The 23,526-nt window shown below is 50.9% G+C and overlaps 2 protein-coding genes across 4 annotated transcripts; both read left to right on the top strand.

Moving 5' to 3' along the window:
- The first annotated feature begins 4,355 nt into the window (after positions 1-4,355).
- ARRB2 (arrestin beta 2) lies at positions 4,356-12,930 on the top strand. 3 transcript variants are annotated; one of them, XM_032617324.1, is made up of 15 exons: positions 4,356-4,570; positions 7,473-7,503; positions 8,131-8,191; positions 8,304-8,348; positions 8,579-8,775; positions 9,069-9,128; positions 9,497-9,564; positions 9,698-9,833; positions 10,067-10,151; positions 10,451-10,523; positions 10,818-10,955; positions 11,668-11,751; positions 11,837-11,916; positions 11,995-12,085; positions 12,378-12,930. In XM_032617324.1, exons 1-15 carry the CDS (start codon positions 4,548-4,550, stop codon positions 12,469-12,471), a joined length of 1,266 nt encoding a protein of 421 aa, XP_032473215.1. In that variant the 5' UTR covers positions 4,356-4,547; the 3' UTR covers positions 12,472-12,930. The 3 variants fall into 3 exon arrangements, with proteins under 3 accessions (XP_032473215.1, XP_032473216.1, XP_032473217.1); XM_032617325.1 differs by having other exon boundaries at positions 4,437-4,570; positions 12,031-12,085; XM_032617326.1 differs by having other exon boundaries at positions 4,437-4,570; positions 8,621-8,775; positions 12,031-12,085.
- A 3,844-nt stretch (positions 12,931-16,774) lies between these two features.
- Positions 16,775-23,248, top strand: MED11 (mediator complex subunit 11). The gene is made up of 3 exons (XM_032617333.1): positions 16,775-21,768; positions 21,965-22,095; positions 22,749-23,248. The coding sequence occupies exons 1-3, from the start codon at positions 21,684-21,686 to the stop codon at positions 22,884-22,886; spliced, it is 354 nt and encodes a 117-aa protein (XP_032473224.1). The 5' UTR covers positions 16,775-21,683; the 3' UTR covers positions 22,887-23,248.
- Positions 23,249-23,526: the final 278 nt, after the last annotated feature.

Below are 23,526 nucleotides of genomic sequence, written 5' to 3' on the forward strand. Positions count from 1 at the left end.
TGCAAGGGTGATCTTTTTTCCTCTTTTATTGCACTTTATCTAATCCTTCTTCAAGTCCTGGCATTCTGCCTCCAAAATATACTACCCAGTAGGGTTCATTTTTCTCTATTTCTCCATCTCCAGTGACACTCTGGGCCAAGTAACCATTCTCTCTCACCTGGCCTCTTATGCTAGCCTCCTGCAGTGGCCTCTTCATTGCTCTCCCTGCTCCCCTTTTGGCCCTTTGTACTCCCTTCTCCACGCAGCAACCAGAGTTGTCTTTTCAGATGGAAGTCAGTCCTTGTCTCTCCCTGCTTAAAGCCCTTCAGTGGCTTCCAAATATCATGTGAATGAAATCCCATCTTTTCACCTTGGCCTACTAGAATCCCCACGATCCGACCCATACCCACCTGTGACCTCAACACATACCACATAAGTCACTCTCCCTCTCTTTCCCTATCCTTGAGCCACACTAGCCTACTTTCTGTCCTCTGGCAAGCCCATTCCCACCTCAGTGCCTTGGCACATGCCTGGAGAAACGTTCCTTTGACTCTGTATGACTGACGCCATCTGGCCATCCTCAGAAAGGGCTCCTTTTTAAGAAGTTCCCACTCTCACCCCGATCACCCTCTATCACATTACCCTATTTAATTTTTTTTACAGCTCATCGCACTATCCAAAATTTATTTTCTTACTTATTCACTGACTGTTGTGTTTTTTTTGTTTTTTTGGCTGCGTTGGGTCTTCATTGCTGCGCGTGGGCTTTCTCTAATTGCGGTGAGCGGGGCCTACTCTTCGTTGCGGTGCGTGTGCTTCTCACTGCGGTGGCTTCTCTTGTTGCAGAGCACGGGCTCTAGGCACACAGGCTTCAGTAGTTTTGGCTCGCGGGCTCTAGAGCGCAGGCTCAGAAGTTGTGGTGCACGGGCCTAGTTGCTCCGTGGCATGTGGGATCTTCCCAGACCAGGGCTCGAACCCATGTCCCCTGCATTGGCAGGCGGATTCTTAACCACTGCACCTCCAGGGAAGTCCTCACTGACTGTTTCTTCTGTCTAAAATACAGACCCCATGAGAAGGGTCTTGTCATCTTCACTATTTTATCCTCATCCCCTAGAACAGTAGTACCTGGCACATAAAAAGTGCTCAGTAAATATTTGTTGAGTGAATAAATGAATGAGTTTTGGATGTAAGAAAATGCCTTTTTTAATTTTGGCAAGAACTAAGCAAAATGTCCTCTAGAAAGTTTGCATCGATTAACGCCCCTGCCAACCATGTAGAACAGTGTTCTCTAGTTTATACATCATCCCAAAACTAGGTTTATTTTTAAATTTTGTCTACTCAATAATAAAGAAGAATATCTCCTTCTTTCAATTTCTTTTGTTTCATTAGTGAAATGGAGTAACTTCATATGTTTAGTAGACACTTGTGTTCCTTCTTTATTAATTATCTTTCCATAACTTTTACCCCTTTTTCTATTGGGTTGTTTATCTTATTAATTTGTAGGGACTCTTTGTAGATGAGGGAACGTATTCTTGACTGTTATCTGTGTTGCAAGGTTGCAAGGGATTTTTTCCAATTTGCCTTTTTATTTTGTTATTTTTAAATTTCTTAGCCTTTTTCAAGTAAGGTGTTATGATTAAGGGCACAGACTCTGGAGCTAGACTGCAGGGTTTAAACACCAGCTTTGCTTCTTGCAAGTTGTGTGAGTCTGCAAGTTACTTAACTGTGCCTCCCCTTCTTTATCTATGAAGTGGGGATATTGTAGAACATTCACTCATAGGCTTGTGAGGATTAAATGAGTTGATATTTGTAAAATGCTTGGAACAATGTTTGGCACATGGTAGATACCGTACATAAAGTGTAAGCTGTTATTATTTTAAGCCCTGGGGTCTGATATCTTGTGAGGCTTTCCCTAACCTCCAAGGTTATAAAAATATTCTCATGTATTTTCTCCTAATCGTTTTATAGTTTTATTCTGTGCATTTAGATCTTAAACCATTTAGAATTCATTTTGTTTAAGGTGTGAGAGATACAACTTTTTTCCCCAAATGGATAGCCAATTGTCCCAACCCTATCCAGTGGATCTGCCATTATTTCTCCATGGACTTGAAATACTACCATGTGGGTGTGTATCTGGACACCCTATTCTGTTTCATCGCCACATTTAGTATGATTGCCCCAATAACACTATTTTAATTATCATAACATAACAAATTATCTGGTAAGACAAATGCCTGCTTCACTCCAATTTTTCAGAATTTTCCTGACTATATGTGAAAGTTGATTCTTTTGATAATGTTTAGAATCCGGTTCCCCCCTCAATAAAGTCTCATTATTATTTTGATACAGCATTAAATGTATAGGCAATATGAGAAATGATGTCTTTATAATGATGGTTTTTCCCACTGTGATTATATGGTGTATCTCTTTCATTCTTTCCAGCCTTCTTTAATATTCTAAAGTTGTCTTTATATTAGTATTTTTTTTAAATACAGTAGCTTTAATGCCATGCAGACCACTACCTTTCAGCTCCAAAATCACTTTAGATATGTAGCAATATAGATCTCATTACCTACTGGTCATGACCCTTTGACAAAAGTGATTCATGAGTTTAAAAGAAATGCATGGGGCTTCCCTGGTGGCGCAGTGGTTGAGAGTCCGCCTGCCGGTGCAGGGGACGCGGGTTCGTGCCCCGGTCCGGGAGGATCCCACATGCCGTGGAGCGGCTGGGCCCGTGAGCCATGGCCGCTGGGCCTGCGCGTCCGGAGCCTGTGCTCTGCAGCAGGAGAGGCCACAGCGGTGGGAGGCCTGCGTACCGCAAAAAAAAAAAAAAAAAAGAAATGCATGAGCTAAAGCTCGAAAGGTGTGAAGAGTGAGCTTAGAAGGTGGTGGGAGAACTGGGGGTGGGGAAGTAGCAGCTGGTTAGTAAGCCTGTATTTGAACCTTAAAGATGATTTCAGAAACTTGTTGTGCACATTACTTTTTGTTGCACAGAAAAGTGGAGGGAGAAGGGTGAAGTTAGTTCATTTGGGGGAGACAGGGGAGTATGGGGAAAGAGATGGAAGAAAGAGAATACGTTAGCTCCTTAAGTCTAGGAATGTCCATCATCCATCATCCTCCCCCAGTCCGCTCAATTTTGCCCTAAAAATGACTCTTCAGCCTGGCCCCCTTTCTCCCTTCCACTCTATTGTTCATCATCTCTCCTTGACTAGTTTTCATCTACAACAGCCGTGCCCCACTCCCTCCACCCTCCACCCTCCACACTGCCCAGAATTATCTTCCTAAAGGAGAAATCTCATCCTTTAGGAAGATTTTAAGCCACCCCTTGGCTTAAAAAAAACCACTACTGGATCCATGTGTCCTCCTCCACGAGAGGCCCCTGTCTCACTCCTTTACCTGCTATACAATATCCTTCACACTCCTGTTCCAGCCATCCTCCTCAGCCTTATCTCTCCTGCCCTCTAACCCCACAGACACCTCAGAACAGGATGTGCCCCTTGCCTTTCTCTCTCTTTGGAAAACCCTTTCTCAACTTCTGCCCACCCTTCAGAAAGATTGTCCTCAAATGTCCCCTCCTCTGGACAGCCTGCACTGCCTCCATCCCTCCCCCAGTCAAGCGCTGGGAGTCACTTTGTCTTCTGAGTCATACCTCTATTATAGCATTCCTAGAATCATAATACCTCTTTATATGTCTCCTCAACCATACGAGGAAGGCAGGGGCCATGTAACTTCATGTCTGGGTCCCCATCTCCTAGCATAGTGATTAGCACAAAATAGGCATGGATGGATGCAGGCGTGCATGAATGGATGTTAGCTTTGATGAACGGATGGAGAAGGGTGGTTAAGAGAAATTAGGAAAAGTAACCCTGCAAAGATCAAAGACAGACACCAGGGGGAGCTGACACACCACAATAAAGAAGCGGGAGGGCGGGCCAAAGACGGCTACAAGCTCTGGGGTGAGAGGGTGAGAGGCGCGCCATAGGCGAGCATCACGCAACTGGAACCGTTCACCCACGTGTGCCTCCCCTCATCCTCCTTCCTAGACTGTGCTTGAGCTCCTGCACCGCCCCCACCACCGCCTTCTCCTCCACCGCCACTGAGAAAGCAAACAAAGGGGAGGGGACCCCTGCAAGGTCCTGGATGCAGGGAACCAATCAGAGGGCTTTAATCTCTTGGAAGGCGGGCGCCTTCGTTTGAGGAGGCCAAATCAGTTCCTAAGCGGGTGCGGAGGGGCGGAGAGATGGGCGGGAAGAGCAGGGTGTAGGGACAGCGCGCGCCAGCTAGGGATCCTTCGGGAAGGGTGGGGCTGGAGTGCTGAGGGAGCGGGTGGAGCCAATCACCGCGCGTGTCTGTGAAGAGAGGGCGGGCAGCGCCGTGGCGCGCGCGATCCGGGCTGACGCATCTGGCCCCAGTTCCCCAGGATCCGAGGCGCGGGGGAAAGGAGGGGAGGGGGGAGTGGAGAAAGAGCGGGGGCGCGCGTGCGCAGTGGCGCGGGGAGGAGCAGGGACCTGGCAGCGGGCTAGGAGGCTGCGAGCTAGCCGCGAACCGGGCGGGCGGCGGGCGCGCGCACCATGGGGGAGAAACCCGGGACCAGGTAAGAGAGGTGGGGCCACGCAGCCGGACGTGGGCGGCGGCTCGGGGCGGGTGCCGGGACGGTCCCCAGACAGGAACCCGGGGGAGAGAATCCGGGGGTCGGACTCCTGGGTCCCTAGGGGACAGCCATCCGGGGCCGCACGCCTAGGTCATCGGGGATGATGAGGGGAACGCATGCCACAGCCCATGCAGAAAGCGAGGGCTGAAGGGGATCAGGAAACCTGCATCTGGGTTCTCGCAGACATGTGGGGGCCGGACGACTCCAGTACAGGCTACGATGCAGGGGCGGAGGAGGGCGGAGCAGGTGGCCGGCCCCGAGGGGACGGGTATGGGCAGGCTGGATGCCAGGACGGGATCCCCCCCCTAGACTCGTTCCGGGCCACTGGAAAGCCTCCTGTCCAGTAACCCACAGGCAGTCGGGCTGCCCCAACCTGTCCCAAGGGCCGGGTGGCTCCGCTTCCAAACTTCTGCCTTCCCCCGGGTTGCTAGGAGCAACAGCTTCATCTTGGTGGAGCAGAGTGCTTGGCGACCCTCCCCGATTCTGGGCCTTACCCCTCTTCCCGGGGGTGAGGGGAAGCTGTATCTGCCCTGGGCACGCCATCCACTCCCCGGATGTTTTCTGTGCAATCGAGGCTCCTTCCTTCCACTGACACCCCGAGTTCTGTTTTTTGGTCTCTAGCAAAATCCACTTCCTGTTGTGACCCAACACCCCCAAGGGGGCAGTGGGTGAACGCCTGAATCCCTGGAGAGCAGGAGCAAAAGAGGAAAAAAACTGGGGCTATTTGCTTCTCTCCGGAGAGGATCAGGAATGGGGGCCTGGTTCTGGTTTGTCACTTGTTCCGCGAAAAAATTTTACCAGCCCTACCACCCCCCGACCCGTAGAGTAGGAAAGCATAGGTTTGTGAGCACCAAGTCAACTGATATTGGAGAGATGATCGGAGGGAGGATTGGTGTCCTGGATTAGGGGTTAAACACAGAGAAAGGGGAAGTTGCTGACTTGAGGGAGGCCCCAGATTTCCGTTATGTGGTTCAGGGAGGGGGACGGATGGACCAAAGGGGGACTGCTGACTTGGCACAATTCCTCCCACCCCCATCAAATTCTGGGCCACAGGAAATGGAGAGAATAGCAGGAAGTGTGAAGGGGCATCTGCTTCTGCTGCCCCCTGCCCCCTCACTGGGTACCTCTCTGGTCATGCCAACCTCAGTATACACACTGCTCCTCCCTAGCCCGCAGGAGGCTGGCTGGGTTAGAATCTAAAGGGCAGGTGCCCTGCAGCTACTTCAGGGCAATTACCCCAGAGCCACACTCCAGTTGTCCAACGGATTGTGGCTGTCCCAACCCTCTGCCAGTACTCCTAATAGGAAGAAACACTAGGACAAAGAGGAAAACCAGAAGCAAAGGGGAGGGAGAGCTGGAGGATGCCACAGCAGTCAGCCCCCAAGTGGGGACAGGAGATAGGGTGGTTATCCTAGCTGCCACCTTACCAATGTTTGCTCTTCTTTATCAGATGGGGATACCTGGGGGCCTCCATACCCTATGCCTTATAGTCTTTGGATAGCTTGGCCTTCTGGGAAGAAGGGGCATGTGAAGTTGTTATAGCAAAAACTGGGGTGGTGGAGTTAGGGGAGGGATGGGCCACTTGGCAGGATTTCAATTTCTGCTACCTGGGGACCCTTCACAGATATCACTACGGAGGCAGAGTGGATTGGGAGGAGCAAGATGGTGCAGCAAAGAATAGGCCCACAGTGGCCAGGACACAGGGGCTGCCAGACACCTCCCTACCCTCCCAGCAATGGGTGGAGTCCAGGCTTCGATTGTTTCAGCAACTGGAAAGTGAATCTCCTTCACTCCAACAAACCTAATGCCAATAACAGAGGCAGGATAGTACAATAGTTTAGTGATGAAGAGCCAGAATACCTGTTTGCACCCAAATTCCACCATTTACTCTCTGTGACCTTAGGTAAAATATTTGACCTCTCCTGTGCCTCAGTCTCCTCACCTGTAAAATAGGAACATTAGGATCTCCCATCATTGGGTTGCTAAGAGTGTTAAATGAGATAACACACGTGAAATACTTGCAACAGTACTGAGCATAGACCATTCATCCAATAAACGTTAGCCAGCATCACCGTGTTTGTCTCATGGCTGGTGCTGTGCTGGGGACACCCAAATTAATAAGGCCTCTGCTGTTCACGGTCTATCTGGTGAGATAGATGATACACAGCTAACTGCCCTTGCACGCTATCACACCATAGGTAAAGCATAAACAACGTGTGACAGGAATCCCAAAAAAGGGAGTGACCAGAGTCTGGGCTGGATCTGCTTTCTAAAGGAGGTGATATCTGAGCTGGGCCTTGAAAGACAAATACGCTTTTAAGCTGCTGAGATCAGAGACGGGGACAGTTGGAGGTTAATGGAGAGTAGGGTCACACTTAGGTACTGCCCATAATAGAAACCATTTTAGAGCCATTGCTCTTTCAAGTACTCCAGCTCTTGTGGGAGGTGGAGACCAGAGATGGAAAGAGAGTTAGGCCTTACACAGACACTACTGCAACCTGTCCATTCAGGTTCCCCTGGGGGAGGTCCTCTGGGAAGAGCCTGAGTGGTTCCTCTGGCAACCAGTGGCCACTGCCATGGGAGGAGGGGAACTACGGGGGGGTGGGGGGGGCGTTGACATGGCAACCAGCTTTGAGGGGCTGCCATGCTGGGAGTATTAAGGACCTCTGGTTACCTTTCCTTCTGGGAAGAAGTGGGAACAGGTAGGGCTAGGTAAGGCCCCAAAGCCTCCAGGCAGGAATCTCGGGTGACCTCTGCTTCTCAGGCTGGGAGGGACAAGGTCCTGGCACTGGGGTCCCTGCTGAGTCTGAGGGAGGCAGTGAGGTTTCCCTTTCTGTTTTGTTAGGGTCTTCAAGAAGTCGAGTCCCAACTGCAAGGTGAGTCTCCCACAGTGCTTCTCCCAACCCTCCCTGGGCCCTCACAAGGCCCAGCCTGCCCCTAGACAGTCCTCAACCCCAAGCTCCCCACTTCCTGTGACAGCTAAGAGCCAACTTCCTTCCCTCCTGAAGCCCCTTGCCGCAAAGGCCTGAGCCAGCAACAGGGCTGGGTGGGGACAGGCTCAGTTCAGTTTGGGTCCCTAAGTGAGACCAAGGGGGAGGGGCCGGAAGCTCACTTAGGAGCCAACCCACGGGTGCCTGGGGCTGGGAACAGATAACATCCCCCCAGGCTATGGCCTGTTTATCCCAGAAGTCCTTGAGGACATGCAGTGAGGCTCTCTAACTGCCTGCCGAGCGCCAGGTCCTCCTGGACCCACGCACACACATATACCCGACTGGTGTTCAGAAGTGCGAAAAGATATTAGGGAGCAGTTAAAAAGCCTCAAGATTGGCTAGTCCGGCAAAGCCCACCACTCTCCTCTTCCAACCCCACTGGGAGGAAACCAGGAGAAACTCCTTCAGATACCCCAGCCTGGGAAGACCAGGGTCAGGGCAGCCACTTCTGAGGGCTCTGAAGCCCTGCCACCCGCCTACCCAATCTTCCCTGTGACCCCTCTGCATCCTCAGCTCACCGTGTACCTGGGCAAGCGGGACTTTGTAGATCACCTGGACAAAGTGGATCCTGTAGGTAAGTGTGCCCAGAAAGTGGCACCGTGTGCCCCAAGAGGGGAGGAAGTTCCTGGGCCCAGGAATGGAGGAGAGGCCCTGACAGGAACTGAGCTCATGTGTCCCCTTCCCAGATGGCGTGGTGCTAGTGGACCCTGACTACTTGAAGGACCGCAAAGGTACTGGCCCTGAGTCCAGGGGCCCCAGGGGAGGGAGGGAAAGAGGGAGGTGGGGAAATGAAATGGGCTGGCATTGAGAGGGGCCCTGGGGAGATGGAGGGCCGAGGCAGAAGCCAGGAGTAGGATTCAGGCAGGTTTTATGCTGCTGAGGAAGGAGCAGCTGCTGCTAGGAGGTGAGGGGACTGTGGGAGGGGGGCTCCTGACCACCCTACCTTGCCCACCTTTGCCAGTGTTTGTGACCCTCACCTGTGCCTTCCGCTATGGCCGCGAAGACCTGGATGTGCTGGGCCTGTCCTTCCGCAAGGACCTGTTCATCGCCAACTACCAGGCCTTCCCCCCAACGCCCAACCCGCCCCGGCCCCCCACCCGCCTGCAGGACCGGCTGCTGAGGAAGCTGGGCAAGCATGCCCACCCCTTTTTTTTCACAGTGAGGACACCCCCACCCTCTGCAGAGCAAGGCGTCTGGTCCTGTGTTGGGGGTGGTGTGGGGGGGGTGAGGCACCTGTTAAGGGCAGGTCTGGGAGAAACAGTGAGGAGGGACCCTAGAACCCCCGCTTCAGGGTCACCCTGCACTCAGGAAGCCCTTGCCTCTTTGCCTCCCCCCGGGGCCCCTTCCTTTTTCCTTTCTCTTCTCCAGGAGTCCTCCAACCTCTTAAGTTGAGATTGGGAGGAAGATTCTGGGACTTTCTGGAAGAATTGAACTCTTTTCTTCTGCCACAGATACCCCAGAACCTGCCCTGCTCCGTCACCCTGCAACCAGGCCCAGAGGACACAGGGAAGGTACGGGAGGAACAGGGTCCAGCAAGAGCCAGGGGACACACCGGGGGGCGGGAGGAGGCGTCAGGGTGGGACTAAGGATAGGGAAATGTCCCCGATGGCAGTGGGTGTATGGAATGGTCACTGTTCAGTTGCGACGCCTCCTGCTCTTGACCTGCACGGCCCTGAGTAGAGGGGCTCACCTTGTGCAGCGAGGACCGAGCCTCTGCCGGGCCGGGCCTCGGGGAGGCAGAGGCGGAAGACCCAGGCCCTACGCTCCTCAGACCATGATGGGCAAGAGTCCATGGCCAAGACAGGGAAGTGGGAAGGAAGGGAGTGGCGGCAGTGGCAGAGGCCTTGTGTAAGATGTGACCTTTTCTCCCCCTCCCAAGGCCTGTGGGGTAGACTTTGAGATTCGAGCCTTCTGTGCCAAATCACTAGAAGAGAAAAGCCACAAAAGGTGAGAGAAGCAACATCCCCTCAGGTCTGACCATTCCCTCTGGGTCCCAGGAGCCCCAGGCCCCTGTGGGAGGCGAGAGCCAGTGTCTGGGCATCTGAGGACTGACCCTCTCACCCCTCATCTCTGCCCCCAGGAACTCCGTGCGTCTGGTGATCCGAAAGGTGCAGTTTGCCCCAGAGAAACCCGGCCCCCAGCCTTCGGCTGAAACCACACGCCACTTCCTCATGTCTGACCGGTCCCTCCACCTTGAGGCTTCCCTGGACAAGGAGGTGGGGTGGGGACCCAGCTGCTGCAGACCCGGGGGGGAGGGGTGAAGCCACATGTCAGGATGGTGTTTTTAAAGGAGGCCACCTTAGCTGGGGGTGGGCTTGGGTTTAGAGGGAGGAGGCCTAGCAACGTGTGTGTGTGTGTGTGTGTGTGTGTGTGTGTGTGTGTCAGGGGGCACACTAATAATGGGACCAGTGAAAAAAGATCCGATTAACCTGACCCCCCCACTCAAAAGCTGTACTACCATGGGGAGCCCCTCAATGTCAATGTCCACGTCACCAACAACTCCACCAAGACTGTCAAGAAGATCAAAGTCTCTGGTAGGACATGGGGGTTGGAAAAGTGTCTTAGGGGAGGGAGTTGCTGCAAATGTGGCCTCAGGCATCAGCTCAGCCCCAGGACATAGCCCAGTGGGGAGACCCGAGGGGCTCAAAGGACTCAGGCTGTCTGTCCCAGGATGAGATGGGGGTGGGGTTTACTGCTAGGGGGAGGGTGCGGGTCATCAGAGGGGCAGGGGCGGTGATGCGCTGGGGCCAGGGCCCTTGCCTGGGTCTGGAGTTGGGGGGCGGGGGCTGCCGGCACTCCATGTGGAGCTGCTTGGCCCTACCCCACCCCACAGTGAGACAGTACGCCGACATCTGCCTCTTCAGCACCGCCCAGTACAAGTGTCCTGTGGCTCAGATCGAACAAGAGTGAGTAGCACAACAGCCCTGGGTCCCAACCTCAGGGGAGAAGAGTAGGCCCAGGGAACGTGAGGTTGGGGGGCAATTCTTCCCGAACTGTCTCCACTTACAAGGGCATTCCCTCCAGCTGAGTGGCTCCGAGCTGCTCATTTTATTGAGCAGGTCGAGCCAAAACCTCCTCCCTGTGACGTGTGCCCAAAGAGGGCAGGGGCTAGTGACCGGGGAGAAGCTGCTGGGGGTGGGAGCTGCCCCCTCACCCCATCTGCGCCCCCAGAGTCTCGCTCTCTTGTCCCCATCCCCCAGTGACCAGGTGTCGCCCAGTTCCACGTTCTGTAAGGTGTACACCATAACCCCCCTGCTCAGCAACAACCGGGAGAAGCGCGGTCTCGCCCTGGACGGGAAGCTCAAGCACGAGGACACCAACCTGGCATCCAGCACCATGTGAGGGGGGGCTGGGGGAGGGGAATCCTGCAGCACAGGAGACAGACACTCGTTCCACGCCAGGTGTGTGCCAGGCTCTATCGATGAACAGAACAGACCCCAAACATCTCTTACGTTCTCGGAGACGGAGGCCAGACAGATCAGATAAATGGCAAAATATAAGGCATGTTTAGTCATAGGTGTTGAGGAGAAAAAGCAAGGCAGAGAAAGGAGATATAAAGCCGCGGTCGGGGCGCGGGGGGGCGGGCACGTAATCCAGAGGTGAATTCTGAGGAAAGATATAAAGGAAGTAGGTACTGTGGATGCGCAGGGGAAGAGTGCTCCGGGCAGAGGGTACTACAGGCACAAAGACGCGGAGGCAGACGGCCCCGTGTGTCTGAGGCGGCAGGAGGGGCCGCAGAGCCACTGCTGGCTTCTGCGGGCCCCGTGCCTCTCGGAACAGCTCCGCCAAGGGTGGGCTGGATTTCACCCACACTGGCACCTCTGTACACGACCACACACAGCAGGCCTTGAGGCCAGCGTGGGAGCAGGAAGTGAGGTCAGAGGGCTAATGGAGAGCAAGACAGTGCAGGGCTGCTGGGTCACAAGGACTTGGGCTTTTACTGGAGAGAACTGAGAAGATGAGAGGAAGGATGCAGCCGGGTACCTTACACAAGACCAGCCTAGGGCGCAGGGCAATGCGCTCTGGTCCAACTCCTCCTCCCACTTGCAGCGTTAAGGAGGGTGCCAACAAGGAGGTGCTGGGAATCCTGGTGTCCTACAGGGTCAAGGTGAAGCTGGTGGTGTCTCGAGGCGGGTGAGTGCTGGGGTGGGGCGGTGGCGCAGGGCTTTCCTCTGGCGCTGCAGTGTCATCTCATCACCGTGCCTCTCTCTCTCCCCAGGGATGTCTCCGTGGAACTGCCTTTTGTTCTTATGCACCCCAAACCCCATGACCACATCACCCTCCCCAGACCCCAGTCAGGTGAGCTTGCCACCCGCCCAAGCCCCGCAAGGGAAGGCCTGAAGCAAGGCCAGTGGAGGAAAAAGCCGGTCCTTTCAGCAACCCCCCACCCCCCCACTCTCCTCCTCCCCTCAGCTGCTCCTGAAACAGATGCCCCTGTGGACACCAACCTCATTGAATTTGATACCAAGTAAGAGACTCACCCCCTACCTTCCTAGCTTTGACTCTCTTTGGATAGAGATTCCTGTAATGTTCAAACCTACCCTCTGCCCCTCATTGTTTTTCTCTTGGGGGAGGGATGGTTGAAGCATCCAATCGAGAGGACTTAGCCATGTGAGCTGCCATTACCTCCCCTTCTCTGTCCCTTCTTGCAAATACCTCCAGCCCCGCGGCTGCCCCAGCACCTCTGTCTCCGGGACGGGTGTGGGAGGTGGAGAAGGAGGGCCAGAGCCCTCGCCTCACCCCTCCTCTCCACCACCAAGCTATGCCACAGATGACGACATCGTGTTTGAGGACTTTGCCCGGCTTCGGCTGAAGGGGATGAAGGACGAGGACTACGACGACCAGTTCTGCTAGGAAACGGGGCTGGAAGAAGGGCGTGGATGGTGCTGGGAGACGTAGGGGCAGGACCAAGACCCCCACTGTCACCGGGGGGGATCCCAGCCTCTCTTCCTTTCCCCTCCACCCAGCGGCTTCCTCAACCAACCCCTCCCCTGCCTCCCTCCCCTATCCCCCACCAGATACACACTGGACCCATCTCTTATGGATCGTGGGCATTAATTTTTTGACTACGGCTGTGCTTCCCCAGCCCCCAGTGGGTGGCAAGCTGGGTTTGTACCTAAATGTTTTGGAGGGGGACACTGAAGAGGACAGTAGGGAAAGGGCGGGGGGAAGAGCTCCCACATTCAACCTCACACCAACACCCCCTCCTGTCACTATCTCTGCCTCCCATTCCTTCAGGATGAGACCCTTTGGGGGGCAAGGCCAGTTCTTTGCTTCTGAGCATAAAGAAGAAAATAAACCTTTTAATAGGCATGAGCGTGTGTGTTTTCTGTGCAGCGTTTAAGGAGCACATAGCGTGCGTACCCATGACTGTTAGCTGTGAGTGAGGACGCAGTCTCTTCTCTGCACCCACGTGGCACCACAGGCTGTCAGTAAACGTTTACTGAATGGTTGAGCTGTACCTGAGCTCCAAGGTAAACGTGGAAACTTGATTTGGTCAGTCCCAACTCAAAGGTACAGTTTGGTAAAGCCACAAAGTAAACTCACTCATTTACAGAGGGAATAATAACTCCCTTCCCTGCAGACTAGATGTTCTTGGGAGGTGCGCGGGGCAGGCCATTCCCTGTTGCAGCTGACACACACGACTGCATGGTGACCTGTCGTGACCAAGTGTGTTCATTTCCACTGCTCTTTATGGTTGCTCAAGCTGTCCACTCCTGGGGCTCAGTGGCACCACGGCTGCAGGCAGAAGCCATACGACACACATCTCTGTGGAGCCTGGTCCTTACACTGTAACACAGACACCGAGGCTTTGGGCAGCCAAAGGGAGTCATGCTGCTGTGGACAAGTCCAAGAAGCTACATCCTACTGCTGCTCCTCTGACATCCATCAGGGACTCCCAGAGGCTTGGCCGAAGCCCCAGGCTAGGCTGGAGGGAGTTAGCAGTACTCCACTGACATCCCTCACCCCACCACCCACTCCCATTCCTGTAGCCCAACGTTTCTCCTTTTTCTCTTAAGGCTCATTCATTCATTCCACGAACAATCTTAATTTAAACCCCTATTATGTGCCAGGCATAGTATAGGGTTGGCAGTGACTGAAGCAAACATTAAATCATTGCAGTATCTGTGCTCCAAATGAGAAATGCAGGAGCTAGGGAGTTCTGATCTAGGCTAGGGCTGGAAGAAGATGTCACTGGAGGTAGTGACCTTTGAGCAGAGTACTGGAAGACAAGGAGGAGTTCCAGTATCCCAGGCAAAAGTAACACCAGGGGCTTCCCTGGTGGCGCAGTGGTTGAGAGTCTGCCTGCCGATGCAGGGGACACAGGTTCGTGCCCCGGTCCGGGAAGATCCCACATGCCGCGGAGCGGCTGGGCCCTGTGAACCATGGCCGCTGAGCCTGCGCGTCCAGGGCCTGTGCTCCGCAACGGGAGAGGCCACAACAGTGAGAGGCCCGCGTACCATAAAAAAAAAAAAAAAAAAAAAAGTAACACCACGTGTGAAGGCAGAAGGGAACAGAGCACATTTCAGAGACTGAAAGAGGCCAGAGGGACTGGGACAGAGACAGCCAGTGGCACAGTAGTTCCAGATGAGGCTGGTGAGGCAAATGGAGCCACTCATACAGGCCTTTAGTCTATGTTACGGCTCATGACATCTAATTAAATCATGATTTACCCACAGGCTTTAAGTGCTGCCAAAATGCCAATGACCTTGCTAACCTCTCCACAGTAGCAGCCTACCCTGCACGCCCTGGTCTTCTTCATGTGAAGGAACCGGCATCATCCCTCTGACAACCACGAACCTGCTCCTTGACCTCTGAGCTCTTGGCCCGTGGATCTCAAACTTTTTCAGGTGAATCAGAATCCTCTGGGGTACATGATAAACACACAGAGTCCCAGGCTTCTACCTTCCCCAATTCTGATTCAGTCGATCCCAGGAAGAATCCATGAATCGGGATTTTGAATTAGCACACGCTTTGAGAAACAATGCCTTTTTTCTTTTAGCTTTTCACGTTTTTAATGTTTTTAAGTAAAACAAGCACGTGGCTTAAAAAAAAAAAAATCTAAACAGTAAAGAGTGAACAGAAGGCTCCCTCCTGCCCCTGATCCCCAGCCTCCCATTTCTCATTCCCAGAGGCGATCATTATTAGCAGTTCCTTGATTACTCTTCCAAAGACGTTCTTCAGACACAGTCATATACATAGGAACATATTTCCCCCTTATTTTAAATACAGATAGTAGCACACTATGCACACCCTTCTCCGCTTTGCTTTTTTCCCTTAATAATGCAGCTAGGAGAACATTCCTTTGACAATCCACATAGATCTACCTCATTCTTTTAAAGAGTTGCCTAGGGGCTTCCCTGGTAGCGCAGTGGTTAAGAATCCACCTGCCAATGCAGGGGTCACGGGTTCGAGCCCTGGTCCGGTTAGATCCCACATGCCGCGGAGCAGCTAAGCCCGTGTACCACAACTACTGAGCCTGCGCTCTAGAGCCCATGAGCCACAACTACTGAGCCCGTGTGCCACAACTACTGAAGCCCGCGCACCTAGAGCCTGTGCTCCGCAACAAGAGAAGCCACCACAATGAGAAGCCCGCACACCGCAATGAAGAGTAGCCCCCGCTCGCCGCAACTAGAGGAAGCCTGCACGCAGCAACGAAGACTCAATGCAGCCAAAAATAAATAAATAAATAAAATATATTTTTAAAAACGAGTTGCCTAGCTTTCCATTGCCTAGATGTCATTTACTTTTACCAATTTTCTATTGATGGACATGAAGGATGTCCACTCTTGCTAATTCAAACAGTATTACAATAATTATCCTTGAAGATATGTCTTTTTGCACATGCAAAGTGCGTCTGTAGGACAAACTCTTAAAAGTACAATTGGTGGAGGAATTCCCTGGCAGTCCAGTGGTTAGGACTCCCTGTTTTCACTGCCAAGGCCCCGGGTTCAATCCCTGGTCAGGGAACTAAGATCCCACAAACCACCACGTGGTCAAAAAAAAAAGTAGAATTGGTGGGTCAAAGAGGGTAAGCATCACTATTGTATATAAAATAGATAACCAACAGGACCTACTGTGTAGCACAGGGAACTACACTCAACATCTTGTAATAACCTATAGTGGAAAAGAATCTGAAAAAGTATATATATATAAAAGTATCCGGCTGGCCAGAAAGGTCGTTTGGGTTTTTCTGTAAGATGTTACAGAGGTCGTTCAGGTTTTTCCACAAGATGTTACAGAACATCTTATGTAACATCTTACGGAAAAACCCGGACGACCTTTTTGGCCAACCCAACATATAAATATAAAAGTATACAGGGACTTCCCTGGTGGTCCAGCGGTTAAGACTCCACGCTTCCACTGCAGGGGACACGGGTTCGATCGCTGGTTGGGGAACTAAGATCCCACAGAGTGTGGCCAAAAAAAAAAAAAGTATATATGTAAAAAGTATATATATATATATATATATATATATATATATATATATAAAAGTATACATATAACTGAATCACTTTGCTGTACACCTAAAACTAACACAACATTATAAATCGACTATACTTCAATAAAAGCTTTTTTAAAAAATGAGAAAAAAAAGGGTGAGCGCCTTTTTCATTACTGCCAATCAAGCAGATGACATGGTATCACCCTAGTTTTAATTTGCATCTCTTTGGTCATGAGTGAGGATGAACCCGATTTACTGGGTTGATGTTGTTTTTCTAAAAGTACCCTAAGAACTCTTTATATAGTAAAGCAATTAACCCTTTGTCATTTATTTTGCTCATATTCGTCCCACGTTGTCTTCTGAATTTGTTCCTAGCTTTTTTTTCTTTTCTTTTTACTGAGGTAAAATTCATATAACACAAAGTTAACCATTTTATTTATTTTATTTATTTATTTTTGCCGCGTTGGGTCTTCGTTGCTATGTGCGGGCTTTCTCTCGTGGCGGTGAGCGGGGGGCTACTCTTCGTTGCGGTGCGCGGGCTTCTCGTGGTGGCTTCTCTTGTTGCGGAGCACAGGCTCTAGGTGCACGGGCTTCAGTAGTTGTGGCACAAGGGCTCAGTACTTGCAGCACGTGGGCTCAGTAGTTGTGGTTTATGGGCTCTAGAGCACAGGCTCCATAGTTGTGGCTCACGTGCTTAGTTGCTCCGTGGCACGTGGGATCTTCCCGGACCAGTGTCCCCTGCATTGGCAGGCGGATTCTTAAGCACTGTGCCACCAGGAAAGTCCCAAGTTAACCATTCTAAAGTGTAAAATTCGGTGGCACTTAGTTCATGCAAAATGTTGTGCAACCATCACTTCTAGCTTCAAAGTATTTTGCTTCTGGTATTTTTAATAATTCATAATTTTTATATTTAATATGTAGTCAATTATAATCACTTTTTTTAATGACTTCTTGGTTTTTTGTCACCAAGCTCTTGGCCCTTCTGTTTTCTCGCAATTTAACACTTGCTTTTCTTCCCAGACTAAACTTCAGGATCATCACATCAACCACTATCCCATCAGCACCTTCAACTGTTCCTCCTTTCACAAAACCTGCTCTCAAACCCCACTATTGGCTCTAACCACCACCCCGCCCTTGTCCCCTCCAACACGGGGCTGCTGAGGCACTGCCAGAGAAAAATCACATAACCACGTATTTACTCATTCATCCAACAAATATTTTTAACGCATCCTAGGTGCCAACACCATGCTAGGCGCTGGGTATGGGTTTGGGCCACTACAAACCTATGGCTTTTAACCTCAGCTGGGCCCTCAACACCTGATAACCCGCTATCCCCCTCCACGTCCCTGGTCACCTCCTATTCCTGCTCCCATCCAACTCACTAATTTTCTAAACCTTCCTCACATTCAGAGTGACTTCTCCCGCTCTTCACAGAGATTAGGCTCTGAGGGATGAATGATTTTTAATTCCCACCTCCTACGGACAAGCAAGCACCGACATCGACACCGTTTCTCCTACACAACCAAGGCTGAGGTGCCGCCTCCAGGTCGAAGCTAATCCCTCCACCTGTGCTCAGATCGCTCCCCCTCCCACCTCCTCTGAGACCTTGATTCATCAAACCGCCCCCATCTCTTCAAACTCTGCCTCTCTCTACTGGTTCTTCCTCCATGGTAAATAGACCCGTGCAAGTCTCTTCCGTTAAAGGAAGAAAGGGAGAGAGGAAGGAAGGCAGGGAGGGAAGGAGGGAAAAAGGGAGGGATAAAGGCAGGAAACCAAAGAAAACACACTCCTCCACACTCAGGGCTCTTTCACAGTCAAGTCTATCTCCTCTCTTGCTTTTCATGTTTATTTAATTTTTATTTTCAAAGCTGTATATCCACATAGTTGAAGGAGTCAGATACGACTACAAGGGCTATTACAAGAAAAAGTAAATTCCTTCCCCCTGCAATTTCCTTCTCCTCAGAGGTAATTACTTTCACCTCCGTTCGATGTATCTTTTGGCATTTACCTCCATCTCTAAACAACATGCTTGTTTTGCTACTTCTTGATTTTTGTTTTAAGCGTTGTCTATGGGCTTCCTGCCATGTAAGGTGAAGCCTGAGCGCCCTTTCGCCCCCCCGCCCCGACATGGGAAGCTCTCCCAAGGGAATTCTATCAATTGGGGTTAGATCAACATCCAGGATTTATTGCAAATGTTATCCATAGCTGCGTCATGTGGTCTATTATGATTACCTTTCTCTTCTTGCACAACTGTTTTCCCTGAATAGCTATCATTTTAAAAATTTGCTTATTCTCTCATTTATCACTAATTCTGCTCTATACTCTCCTCCAAAAATCTGGGTATCCTCTCAATTCATTCAAAACAAAACAAATGTTATCTCTTCCATCTCCTTGAAAAATCTCTCTCCAGGAGGCTTCTGACTAGGGTCTAATTCTAGTCACCTCCTGAGAAGGGTACTTGGAAGAGAAACTTGAGACCTTGTACATATCAAAATGTCCTTATTCTATTTTCGTTATTGATAGTTGGGCTGTTGTGAGAGTCTAGATATCCCCTAAAACCTATTCTGCCACGGTGCTAGAACAATAGCTAGGTAAGGACGGGATTTCCCAGAACCCCGGAGCTGGTAAGACCACATGACTGGGTTTTCTTCAAAGGAATGTGAGTAGAAATTATATGTGCCACTCCCTAGCCAGACCTCCGAGACAGGTGTGCCTCCTCCATATTTACTCTTCTGCCTTCCTGCCAGCTGCAACCCACGGAGGGCAGCAACCCAGTTTTGACATTGCACACAGCGATGTCCCAGAGCAAAGCAGCATTTCTCAAAGTTTACTGTGCATACAGATCACCTGGAAGGGAAAAGCAGCGTTTCTCAAAGTATACTGTGTATACAGATCCCCTGGGACCTTCAAACACAGATACTGATGCAGTGGGTCTGTGGTGGGGCCTGAGATCCTGCATTTCTAAAAAGCATCTAGGTAATGCCAATGCCGTGGCCTGAAGACCATACTTTTGAGCATAAGAGCCTAAAGGATGGCAGAGCTGCACTGCTTGCTAGCCTTGGTCTCGGTCTGATTTGTGGAGCACACTGAACTACCCACACCAAACTGTTTTCTGAGAAAAAGTTAAGTTCTATTTGGTTGAGCCACTGCATTTTTAGCCTTCACCCTACTACAGCTGGAGTACAGAACTCCACATTGGAAATCACTTTCCCCAAAAACGTTGAAGGCGCTGCTCCACTGGTGTGGAGTGTTAGTATTCAGAGGATCAAGGCCATTCTGATTGCTGGTCTATTTTCTCTCTGGAAGCTTCTGCAAGACCCTTTTCTGTGAGACTAGTGTTCTGGTATTTCACGATGTGCCTTGATGCTGGGCACTTGATGGGTCCTTTTCATCTAGAAACACAAGTCCTTTCTTCCCTTTGTTTTCCCTGTTCTCAGAGAATTTAAGCCCCCTGGACTGATTCTCTAATTTTCTCACATCATCTTTCCTATATGCCATCTTCTTTCTTTTGCTTTACTTGCTGGGAGAGTGCTTCAATTTCTCTTTCAACCCTTTTGCTCGATTTTTCATTCTTTCCCTCATGGTTTTATTTTTCAAGTGTGTTTTCTTGGATTCAATCCTTTATTATAGTATCTCTGACCTAAGCGTGTCAATATTTTTTTTTCCTTAAGTTTTACTCTATGTCATCGAAGGTGGGGTTTTTTTGGTTTGTTTGGGGTTTTTTTTCTGTTTATTTTGGTCTCTGCCTTCCATGTTAGAAAGTTTCTGCAAACATCTAGAAATCTTTTGTCTGCTCATTTTAAGGGTGACATGCTAAGAAGTTGACTAGAAGATCTGTGGACACAGTTGGGACTTATCAACTGTGGGTTTCACTATGGGGTGATCCGGCTAACTGCTTTGCTGGAGAACCCCTGATGTTAATACTCTTAGATCTTTCCTCTGAATAGTCAAATTCCCCAGATGAGAGTCTTCCAGTCTCTGACCTGGAAGGTAAAAGCCTGGTTGCCAGAGTTCTAGAAACCACCATTCAGTAAATAAACTTTCACTCAATCTCTGTTTTAAATACAGTCATGCCCAGGTGCCCTCCATGCCAAAGACTCTCTGGTTTCCATCTCCAACCAAGAAACCTCCAGCAATCTGATGAATTGGGGGTGAGTAGCTGCCAAGATATATGAGAATATAAAGGAGGAGATAGGGGGGTCTAACTACTTCAAATAATCCTCCTAATTTTAGTACTACCTACAGCCCAGCTGTACTGTGATGCCACTGATTTAAGGGTAAATCAACTTGCTTCTAAGCCAATCAACTATATTTCAAAAAAAAATTAAATTAAATTTTTAAAAAGAGTTGCTTCTAAGCTTTCTTCACTGCTGGCTTAATTACTTCACTGCTAAATCAGTTACCACACACTCTTCTGTCTTGCAGTTTCTATTTAAAGTTTTGCTATTAACTCCTCTCTCTCCTTGACTCCTTTCTAAAATCCCTTTATTGCTATCTTCCTAGGATTTAGTAAAGGAGTGAAGTTAAACGCTAGATCTCTCAAGTTTAACTGAAAGTCTCCACTCGTTTGCTAACTCTGTGCAAACTGGCTTCATTCTCAATCTTCCAAAAACTGTAAATATTGATCTTCCCTAAAAGGTACAGCTGGTCAGAATACACTTCTTGAAAATCCTTCAAAGGCTCCCAAATGCTTTCAAAATAAAGTCCAAATTCCTTAGCTTGCAAGCCATTTCCTGATCTGGTTCCCCACTCCAGTCTCCCCAGTCACACCTATCCACCACCACACTGCGTTCACTCCAGTCAAACTGAACCCCTTGCTGGACTTCCAATGTGTAAGCCCCTTCACACCACCACGCGCTTGCCTGTGCCTTCCCCTTTTCCACTCCAAGCTCTCATCCACCTGGTTACACCTTCAGATTCAGTTCAAGCAGGATTTCCTCCCAGAATCCTTTCTCTGTGTTCCCAGAGACACACCCTGGGCGTAGCCCTAACGAAACATTTACCCCACTATCACGTGAGAGTCCACCTCACTCACCTTTGTATCCCCAGAGCCAACCACGTAAATAGACGATCAGAGAGGGAAAAGGCTGATAGGAGCCAGCTTCTCAGAATATACTGACAGTCCGTGTTTCAGGGCTCCCACTCAGGGGGAATCGCTAGGGCGAATAAGGTCACACTCACCAAGTCCGGCTTTCCCCAGGCTCCGATAGGTGGCGGAGTGGGATAGGCAAACACAGGGTCCATGGCTGTCCAGTCTGTAATACCCCAGCGCTCCCACCATCATCACCTAGCACCCAGCAGACGCTCACTAAATTCTTGTAGAAGAAATTAAACACAGACCACAAGACAGTGTCGTAAAGGTGGACAGGTTGAAAGGCGTGAATATTTCGATATTGCCTCTTACCACAGGTGGTCACGCGGTGGTGGCGCAGACCTGGGCATGCGCAGGAAACCCTGGGAGTTGTAGTTCACCAGGTGAACCGAGAAGGCGAGACGGTGCTGAGCATCCCGGGAACTGTAGTGTTAGCTAAGGGGCGCGCTCTGCGCGGGCGCAAACCGACAGCCATTTCCGGGCACTTTTCCGCAGCATTTCGCAAAAGGAGAGAATCCCGGAGTAACGATGGCTACCTACAGCTTGGCGAACGAGCGATTACGCGCCCTGGAAGACATCGAACGGGAAATTGGAGCCATTCTTCAGAATGCAGGTTCGGGATACGACGACCAGAGGAGGAGCGGCAGCGAGAGCGCGAGCTAGACCGACCGTGCGCACATGCGCCGACCGGTGACTGAGAGTGGGGTAGGGAGGGATCCTAAGTGGGTGCAGGGGTGGGTGGGGCTGGCTCTGGGGCGCGGCTATACTGGCAGTCTCCGGAGAGCCCCGCCCACTCTCCATCCCGGCAGGTACAGTGATCTTGGAACTTTCCAAGGAAAAAACCAATGAACGGCTCCTAGACCGACAGGCAGCCGCCTTCACCGCGTCGGTGCAGCACGTGGAGGCGGAGCTGTCGGCTCAGATCCGCTATCTCACTCAGGTGTGTGTGTGTGTGTGTTGGAACGTCCTACGCGTGTGTGTGTGTGTGTGTGTTTTGGACCGTGCAACACGCCCAGCTCACTGCCTTAGCCTTAGCCTTCAGGAGTCCCGGGCAGAGCTTTGGTCTCGGGAGCTAAGCAAGACCAGCCCTACCCAGCAGGCCTGTTGACCCTGGCAGGACCCCTCCCTTCCAGGGTAGGTTTCCTTTGTCACTGAGTTGCATCACATGAGCCACTGGATGGGGAAGTCCTGGGAGAGGGTGTGTAAACAATACGAAAGCCACAGGATATGCTCTTAGAAACTTGACCAGACCTCAAGGGTATGGAGCCCCAGATGGCTACCTCCTGAGGAAAGGAACAGGATTGGAAGTGTTCTGAGGTCATTATAACAGCAACTACCATTTACTAAACTTTTACAGTGTGCTACTCTGCATTATCTAATCCTATAACAACTCCAGAAAGTAGTTAGTTACTGTCATCCCCATTTTACAGATGAGGTTAACAGAAATTCAGTGATAGGCCCTAGGTAATCCAGCTAACCAAGTGGCATAGCAAATTCAGACTCAGGGAAGAAATGAGGCAAGAGACCTGATGCCTGGCTGGGGAGATGGGAAAGGGGAGGGGTGCTTCTTTGATCAATCTAAATGTCCTGTAGGTGGCCACAGGGCAGCCCCATGAGGGCTCCAGCTACTCTTCGAGGAAGGACTGTCAGATGGCCCTGAAGCGAGTGGACTATGCTCGTCTCAAGCTCAGTGAGGTGGCTCGAACCTGTGAGCAGATGCTGGAAAACTAGGCCAAGCAGGTGAAAAGCTTGGAAGGAGAGCTCCACCTGCACCCCAGGACAGAACCTGGAGAGTATGGGCTGCCCCGTACATGTGCTGCTGGTCAGAAGCCATGAGGACGAAGGCACAAAAGGCGGGAATGGAGAACCTTAAAGACCAAGCCCATGCCTGGCTGTGCCCTGGCTCCTCTTGCCATGCACTTCACCGAGCGCTGACAAACTCAGGACAGGAGACAGAGACTCAAGACACCCAATCCACTTCCTCAGGTCCCTGCCCCAGGCTTCTGGTAGACTTGGACCAATGAAGACACATTTTTGTTCACTGGAAAAGATAAAGTGAGAACTAAGGGTTTTGATAATAAAAACAGTAACACTAAAAACAAGGAGCTCAGACTCTCATTGGGGCATATATGGGTGATGTAAGGGGTTGAGGAAGTAAAACCAGGCTGTATGGCAGCTGCTGAGGAGGGAGGGTGGGAAAGTGGGAGAGGGCTGAAGTTGGGGAGGAACACTGCTGTGGTGTGAAGAGACAAGGACAAGACACAAGGGACTTGGGACAAGGAGGTTGGCAGGGATTGGGGGATGCGCTGAGGGGGAAGGTGTCAGGTGGCCATCAGCAGAGAAGCTGAAGCCAGGAATCATGGTAAGGGGC

This window comes from Phocoena sinus, chromosome 20 (assembly GCF_008692025.1).
Source record: "Phocoena sinus isolate mPhoSin1 chromosome 20, mPhoSin1.pri, whole genome shotgun sequence".
NCBI lineage: Eukaryota > Metazoa > Chordata > Mammalia > Artiodactyla > Phocoenidae > Phocoena > Phocoena sinus.

Bases quoted from the DNA above. Each gene is read 5' to 3' on its own strand.
- MED11 (XM_032617333.1), top strand. From the start codon at position 21,684: ATGGCTACCTACAGCTTGGCGAACGAGCGATTACGCGCCCTGGAAGAC. The intron at 21,769-21,964 runs GTTCGGGATACG...CCATCCCGGCAG, and splicing joins AGCCATTCTTCAGAATGCAG to GTACAGTGATCTTGGAACTT. The intron at 22,096-22,748 runs GTGTGTGTGTGT...AATGTCCTGTAG, and splicing joins AGATCCGCTATCTCACTCAG to GTGGCCACAGGGCAGCCCCA.
- ARRB2 (XM_032617324.1), top strand. From the start codon at position 4,548: ATGGGGGAGAAACCCGGGACCAG. The intron at 8,192-8,303 runs GTAAGTGTGCCC...TCCCCTTCCCAG, and splicing joins GGACAAAGTGGATCCTGTAG to ATGGCGTGGTGCTAGTGGAC. The intron at 10,524-10,817 runs GTGAGTAGCACA...CCCATCCCCCAG, and splicing joins GTGGCTCAGATCGAACAAGA to TGACCAGGTGTCGCCCAGTT.